The sequence below is a fragment of the Mugil cephalus genome, chromosome 15, assembly GCF_022458985.1.
Source record: "Mugil cephalus isolate CIBA_MC_2020 chromosome 15, CIBA_Mcephalus_1.1, whole genome shotgun sequence".
In the NCBI taxonomy this organism is placed as follows: Eukaryota; Metazoa; Chordata; class Actinopteri; order Mugiliformes; family Mugilidae; genus Mugil; species Mugil cephalus.
Genome location: NC_061784.1, coordinates 2,608,237 through 2,616,687, shown reverse-complemented (window position 1 = coordinate 2,616,687; position 8,451 = coordinate 2,608,237). Strand labels below are relative to the sequence as shown.

The following is an 8,451-nucleotide window of genomic DNA, read 5'->3' as shown; positions in this document are numbered from 1 at the left end:
TGTAACTTCTACCAAAATGCTCTATTTTGAGCTATTTATACAGCATAAAATGTAAATACTAAGAGTCACAGTCAGAGCATAACACCTGTTTTTTCTCCTATAATTAAGGATTCAAGCATAAGTCAAGCAGGTTGCAGGGGGACAATGGATCTTGGTTGTCAGGTGAGAAGCGGTTGTAGGTAAGAAGTGGGTCAAACAACCACCCACACCTATTGCCAATTTAGAATCACCAATTAACCAAACAAGCAGGGGAGAAAAGACATTGTCAGAGCTCACTACTGCAACACTGTGTCACACACCATTGTAGAGGAGAAATGAAAAACATGATCGTGTACATTAAATGTCCCAGTAAACCAAGGAAAATGACACACATAACAGCCATTATTATTATAACATAAATAATAATGTATGAGCAATGATTTACCTGCGGTACCAGAGTGTGCCCTGTGAAAAAGACCCACAAATAATGCATTGCAAATAGTTTAAACTGGACAAGATATGTTCTCATGGTGAGTTCTTTGTATAAACTCTTTGTATAAACTCTATGCAGTTTTAAGGGAGCTGCCTTGCTTGTGCAAGAGCTTCCTCTGGAGGAAGCTGGCCATAGAAAAAAAAAAGCACCTGACAAACACAGCAGCTTGAGATGTTGGTGACCTCTAGTGTTAAAGAAAGCTAGTGCAGGCTTTCGGATGCAGAGCAAGCTTTTAATTCACTCCACTGTTATAGTGATTTTGGTTGTCGACTGGGCTGCATCCCAGCATATAGTGAGTACTAGAACTGCAGTGAGACCAACAATACACGTGATACACATGTGTTAAAGTGATTTATGTAAAATGCACATTGGGATTGTCCAAAGCATTAACATAGAACTGAAGCATATATTTGACATTTGAAAAAAGCTGCTTATAAAGGAAAAACACAGGGTGCCTTTATAATGTATAACCTTTATTTATGTTGTCATAGCATTTAGTACACCTTTAGCGGTAGAATAAAATAAGCCTTTTGAAAATAAATATTAAGACGTCATTATTACATTTACATACAGTACTATTTTGCAAATAATGCTATGTGTTAAATAATGCAAATAATGCTTGTTAGATAATGAGGCCAAAGTGAATGAAAAACAAAGCATGCCATCAATGTCAGAAATGTGACATGTGAAAACATCAAGGTTGAAGTGAGCTGCATGAACAAAGGCTCAAATGTGTATTTGGAGAGACTGGGTACACTTTAAAAATAAATATTATAATTGAAGTGCTGCATTGATTATCATAGACACACATACTGTGCTCAGTAAGATGTGCATTTGTATGCGATGTCTCAATTAAACACACCTCGATTTTTACAGTGAGCTACTGCTTAGCAGGACATTGCGTTTCCTTCATCTCTTGATAATGTCTACCCATCTGCTGCAGAATTATTTGCCATCAGACTTCATGAACATTCAGAACAGTCAAGCTCCTCCTGTCGTTTTTAGGCTGTGGGGCAGATGAGCATCAAAGCAAAAGCTGAAACGTGGCACAATGACAGAGCTCCAAAAGTCTTTAAGTGAGGTTTTACTTGAGCTCATTTGTTATCATCAGATGAACTCCACATGAGAGTTCAACTTGATTGTATTTAAAGGTATTGGAGGTAACAGAGAGGCCCAATGCAAGCAGAAAAGGCAGTGTCTGAGCAGTTACTTATTACTATTATTTCATAGCCATAACGTCCACCTGAATACATCTCTAGCTTACATATTGTATGTATAGTTGAGCAAAAATGAATCTGCAGAACATTAAATCAAATGACAGGATTCTCCACTTTTGCCACATAACTATGTTGAAAGATCATGCGTCTTGTGATCTCCAATTGTAATTTATCATTACTGTTTTAGGCGTATGTAATAATTTATATTAACAATAAGATGTAATATAAATCTATAAGAAGCATATTTTTTTGTGAAAAAATACAAAAAAAATAAATTAATATTTCTTTACTTAACAAAATGTTTGTATACAGATGGCTTCTACCGAATCTTATGTACAAGAGAGACCTGATGAAGACAGAAACGAATCTGTTATTGGGTTTGTCATTCGATCTCGTCATCATCTTTAAAAGCACTGTGAAACAATGGTGTTCAAGGTACAGTGGTGTTACACAGAATCTCTCATTTTTTAAGGATTATTCCAACAAGGGGTTGATAATTTTTCAGTCTTTTTCATGTATTCTCTGCTTAAAAATGAACTGAAATAACATTCGCTCACACTGAGCCAACTGACAACTATCAAATCAAAGTAAGATAATGTAGAGGTCCATTAGGTTGTTACCCTGTGAAGAGTGAGATTTCAAGGACTCAGAAGACCCACAGCTACAGGAAGTGACATCACCAGCGACAAAAACCATGGCGCTGACTTGAACATAACACTGATCGCAGAGCAGATTGGAAGAATCCCTGCAGTGAAGAAAGGTCAGTTTTAGATAACGTGTCTACCAGTGAAACAAATCCAGCTAACAAGTAATCTCCACTCACTTTGGTGAACCGCCATGCTGTTCTCCTTCCAGCTGTTGCCCTGATAAACCCTACAGGTGTAGGTGTAAGGCTTCTCGTCAGCCAGCGGGGCCCAGGTGAGGCGGCACAGATTGGGAGCGACCAGGCTGACGTTGCTCCTCCTGCGGTCCTCCGTGGATACGTAGATGACAGCGTTGGGGTAGGTGCTGCCCACCAGCCGGCTGTCCTGCCGATACTCACAGTAGGGGCCGGGGATCTGATATGTGGGAGGGAACTCGCAGTCCACCCTAACATTTCTCTCCAGGTAAGTTAGACATGGAAACATCTGAGGCCCACGTGGAGCGAACAGAAACGTGTATACTGAGTTCACTGAAAGACATGCACACAGGGGTTATATCACAGTATGCTAAAATGTTACATTCAGAATACACAAAACTATCAGTTTTTTTATTCCACTGTGAAATTCTTATAAAAACCGAGACAAATTGGAATAAAACTCTCTACAATTTGCGAGAGGACTGTAATATAGGAGCCAAATCTACACAATTGGCTTTTTGGTTTCTATGTTTTCTTTCAGAATTGTTGAAAGAAACTGTCAAAAATACACATTTGGTAGTGCACACATTGTCTATTGTGAGCTCTAATTGGCTTCAGCAGCCACAGTGAAATACCGTTTGTCCATTTGCTCTTCACTGTGATGTGTGTTTTACTCTGAGAAACATTTTACAAATTCCTGAAAACCATTTAAAAGACAATTTTGAATTAACTAATATCACGAGCTCCGCTGTGCCTAGCTAGCTAGTCCAGCTAGTTCATTAGCTAGGCAGGAGGTGGTATTTTGTCTGTGAAAGTTCTCAGTCATCAGTTGTGGTAATCCAAATACTTGGAGTGGAATTTCCCCATTTGTTTTTGCACAAAGATCCTTTTGTAATGTTGGATACAATGTTTTTAAATATGCCCTGGTTGTATCCTCAGCTTTTGTCACTGACATCTTTATGAAATCTTTCAATATGGAATGGTGAGATTTTAAAGTAAATTTAAGGTAAGTATCCAGCAAGTTCCTGATGGGTTTTACCCAGAGAGTCTCCTATTTAAACCTTAACTTCCCACCAGTCTCTTAGAACTGAAGAAAAATCAGTAGAGTAGTTGCACGAGCAACTAGCACCAAATAGCAGTCTGGCTAATCTAGGTAGCAGTTGCTGACACTGATTGACTGAAAAGACTTAGGTTGATATTTCAGTGACATACTACTACTACTAATTATACTAATAATTGTATAATTTAAGTTGCAATGAATCTCTTTTGTAAGATTAAACTTACAAATTACTTTAAAATCTCACCATTCCATATTGAAAGATTTCATAAAGATGTCAGTGACAAAATCTGAGGATACAACCAGGGCATATTTAAAAACATTGTATCCAACATTACAAAAGGATCTTTGTGCAAAAACAAAGATCCTTTCTCTATGAAATCTTAAACTGCATCTGCCCCAGTCATCATGGCCTCCTCCAGTTGTCCACTCCTACCTAGATGAACAATTCACCAACCTGTCCTGTCATACTCACAAACTGTCACAGATCATCAGCTATGTGCTATATTACTAGACCCTACATGTTTCCTTCAGCTTGATGTATGTATCTATGACAGAAGTTTGTTTATCTTGTTTCTCCTGCTCTTCTTTTCTCTCTGTCTTCTCTGTTTCTAACCGGCTGGCCTTCAGCAGATGGGTCCCTCCATATGAGCTGGGTTCTGCTCAAGGTTTCTTCCTGTTAAAAGGGAGTTTTTCCTTGCCACCGTCACCCTCAGGCTTGCTCTGGAGGTTGCAGGCTAGTTTTTGTGAAGCGTCTTGAGACGATTTGTATTGTTATTGGCGCTATATAAATAAAACTGAATTGAATTGAATTAAGTAAGCAGTGTATTTTACTTTAGTACGTTGAACAGGCATAACATTATGATCATCTTCCTAATATTGTGTAGGCCCTTGTACATCCAACACTGATGGGACTCAAAGCATGGGCACGGGTGACCACGAGTATCAGTAACATCATCATGAATCCCGGTCCAAAAGTTTCCCAACAGAAGACTGAATCGTCACAACATGGTCAATGTTATTTATTTCTCCTGCCAGCGGTTTTAATGTTGTGGCTGATGGGTGTATATTTGATGACGCAATCCTAAATGAGACTTTGGTGACCCCTGTGGTAAAACTGGCTAATAACACCTTGCAGCAGTGTATGCTGTAGACCAGGCGTTTTTTTTTTATTATAACTGCTAGTTTTTTTTAGCACCTCTGCATATCTCTGACATAACAATAAACATTTTGTCTTTATTCAACCCACTTGAAATGAATAGCATACACTAGTCTCACGTCACAGACCATTTTAAGGAAGACAAACATTGAAAAGAAAATAAATTAAAAAGAAAAAAAGAGAGAGAAGCACATACTGTGAGTTTGATGCGTCATCATTATTTTGCCAAAGAGGAGACAGGTGGTGACGAATAGGTGCAGCTCCATGTCTGTTGTCTGTCCGATCAGATCAATAACCTTCACTATTGCCTGGCAAAGTTAAAGAAGAGACACCGCAAGAGAAAGTTAAACGAGCAAAGCAGGACCACCGTGAGTGGAATAAACAGGAGATGGCTCACTCTCTAGGCACATACATGCGTGTACCTGTAATAACCTGCATAGCCTAATAGCATCCAATAGCGCAGTTAGAGCGGGCCTGCATGTGCGGCTCTGCCTGCAGCCCAAATGCAGATAGGACTACGCCCATTCAGACTCATTACACTGCAGCAAACTGCAGAAGAAAGGAACGACAGCCCTGCGCCCGCGCATCTAACACACCTACATCCGAAGTGAAATGCTTCTACGATTTCATTGACATGTCCAAACCGCGTTTACTACCTCTAGGAATCAGGTAGACCGTCTTACCTGATGTATAGCCCTTGTCCCCTGTCAGTCTTGCTGCTGTGCTGGTATGCAGGGCAGCATCAGCAGCATCAGCAGCAGAATCATCAGCACAGCAGCGCAGACTGTTCGATCGGCGATACAATACGCCCTCACACACGAACTCCACAGATGTTCTCCAAACTATGCACACTACTGAGATGCACTCGTTTCTGTAAGGTGTAGAATCAGTAAAATGCGAACTAAATGTCAAGTAAATGGTGGCTCTTCAACGCTCATTAACCTCCAAGTTTAACTCAATACACTGTGGATAAAAAGGTGTGTGGGTGAACTACACCTTTATCTTGACTCGTTCGCTGTGTTGTAAGGTTGCAGGGGTGCATTTTTTTTTTTAATTTATTTATTTATTCTTTACCACTCATCACAACTATACAGGTTCGTGTTTTTGAGAGTTGGACTGCTAATAGTGGTGTAAAACAAGAGTTCCCTCTGCTGGACAAACACTGGAAGCACTACCACTAGCCCATGCTGTGGTGGAAATGAGGTGCAGAATACATATTGAGACATTCAGATCATCTTTGGGCTCTAAGCCCAGGGTAATGAAGTTTAAGTCCAAACTTTTTTCCTTCAGAGAGGTTCATTTGAAAGTTTTTGTTTCAGAGCAAGCCGTGGCACTGTCTTTGAGGCAGGTTAGAAACTGCACATGTGCAAATTCTGCCAACTGAAGTTTATTCAGAACCAGAACCAGAGGATGGTGGAAACTAAAAATCAACAGTTGAATTTTTTTTACTGAGATTAGTTGCCATAATATCCACTACAGTTGAAAATAGAAAGTCTTCACTGCCATATTTGCTTTTACTTTACTTAAATGTATGAGTATTTCTATAGGAAGTTCTGTTCTTAACATGATTAACCAGCCAGTGGTAGAAGAAGCTTAAGAACAAAAAGACATACAAAGAAATATGTGTACTTGAAATATTTAAAGTGTTGCTGTCCATTACACTTCTCACTCACTTTGTAGAGAGCAAACTGCAGACAGTGGCTGGTAAATCAACTATTTGAGGAAGAGATTCTTCTTCTTCATACAAGACGCTTCTTCAGTTGCTGGTCAGATCTTGTCAAAGTAACAAGCCACATCAGGTGAAGTAATGTTTTAGACCACGAATATACATAGACAGATACACAATATACTAACATGTAAAATGCGATAAATATGTAAATGTAGATATGTGGTAATAAAAAAAGTATAATATTGTGTACAATAAATCAGTTTAAAGACAGTATATGAGTACATGTATGAGCTATATGATATATAAATACTGTGCAAATTATCTGAGATATTTAAGATGTGTAATTTGTAACACATATAAATGAATTAAAATATAATTCTGTATGTAAATATAAATATATATAGTAGCAGAAAGTAGTAGCAGATCAACCACAGTTCAGTTGCGCCCTCACAGGGAGGTGTTGTAGAGACGTGTCCTGAGGGACAATCTGTCAGTGGGACAGCACAGAGACAGCAGCCTGTCACTGGAAGAGCCCCTCTGTACAGCCCAGTTGTCCGCTGGGCTGTACAGAATATTGGCTGTACAGAATATTGGTGGACATAAATCATCTTTGCAACAATATACTCCCTGTATAATAATATACATGGTTGGAGAAGGACGGGTAAGGGTTTATGTTTCATCTGCAGTGTATCAGCAGCAGCATCCAGCAGAGGAGCAGCAGAGATCTCTGCTTCACAGCCTCAAATGAATCGTTTTCTGCAATCTCGCTTTTTACGTTCCAAACGGAGGGAGCAAAGTTACATGATAATACATAGCATGAAACACGTGGTAAAGGAGCATCTGTCTCCTCAGTGTGCACTGTGGTTTGTGCCTTTCGGAGACCTCTGCAACGCTTCTGTCAGTGTCCCGGGAGACTGCTTCAGCGTGCCAGTTGTTCAGCAGCTGTCCAGGAAGGACCTTGACAAAATGGATGAGCAGAATGAAGAGGATGCAGAGGATACACAGGATACACAGGATAATGTGGGTCTGTCTCAAAGGATTTGTCAAGATGGCATTCTAATGGTGCTTCATTTTTTAGGCAGCACAAAACAATGTTGTCAGATTGTCTAAAACCATAGCTATTAATATACAAATAAGCACTTTGTCACAATATATAGTTATTCACCTGTGCAGGTGGAGTAATATTACTATTAGGGGATTAATGATAAATTAATGAAAACAATGGAACTGCTTCAGAAGTTCAGCCTCTGTTTGGGAAAAGGTATTTTGGGTGTTCATCACAGAATTTTACTTGTGTCAACAGTCAGTTAATAGTTCAGTGAGTGGCTCTGTTAAACTTGTACCAAGTGATGTTACAGCAGTTTTCTTTTTTGCTCCAGCTAGCAGTGTGGCTTTTGAAACGGCAATGATTGTGTCTTTTCAGATATATCCTCTCACATGCTTCATATGGATGTTATTGGCAGAATACTTGTTGTTTTTGTTTCCCCACTATCGTGTGTCTTCAAGGCAGATGCAAACGAGCACAATATGGATGTCCAATTGATCTTGAATAAATCAGATGAATTATAGCATTTAACATTGTATGTATAAGTAATTTTGGTAAAAGTAACAAAGAAACTGCTGACACATATTTCAAGGCGTGTGGAAATGTAGATGGGCTGCTGAGGCGCTTCAGCTAATCAACCCCCATCAACACTCGTCCTTTGTATTATTTCACGTGTGTGTGTGTGAGTGTGTGTGTGTGTGTGTGTGTTTGTGTGTTTGTGTGTCTGTGTGTGTGTGTGTGTGTGTGTGTGTGTGTGTGTGTGTATTGACATGTGATCCTTTGTCCTCTGGTAAAACAGAAGCTAGAAATCAATACAAAACCTCATACTGTACTGTGAAGTGTCCCCTAAGTCCACTGGAGCAGCATTTTCTCCCCCCTCCCCTCTCTTTCTGTCCCCCTCTCTCTCTCCTCTGTTACTTCTATAAACCGACCTCTACTGTATCTACCCCCGGCATCACACTGCAGAGCACTGAGGAAGACTCAAAATGCATCA

The 8,451-nt window shown here is 39.6% G+C and overlaps 1 protein-coding gene across 3 annotated transcripts; it reads right to left on the bottom strand.

Moving 5' to 3' along the window:
* Positions 1-924: 924 nt before the first annotated feature.
* On the bottom strand, positions 925-5,784 carry si:ch211-215c18.3. Of its 3 annotated transcripts, none has more exons than XM_047606100.1 (4): positions 5,427-5,784; positions 4,940-5,051; positions 2,513-2,860; positions 925-2,434 (listed from the first exon to the last, which is right to left on the bottom strand). In XM_047606100.1, exons 2-4 carry the CDS (start codon positions 5,007-5,009, stop codon positions 2,328-2,330), a joined length of 525 nt encoding a protein of 174 aa, XP_047462056.1. In that variant the 5' UTR covers positions 5,010-5,051; positions 5,427-5,784; the 3' UTR covers positions 925-2,327. The 3 variants fall into 3 exon arrangements, with proteins under 3 accessions (XP_047462056.1, XP_047462055.1, XP_047462057.1); XM_047606099.1 differs by lacking the exon at positions 5,427-5,784 and adding an exon at positions 5,156-5,368; XM_047606101.1 differs by lacking the exon at positions 5,427-5,784 and adding an exon at positions 5,166-5,350.
* Positions 5,785-8,451: the final 2,667 nt, after the last annotated feature.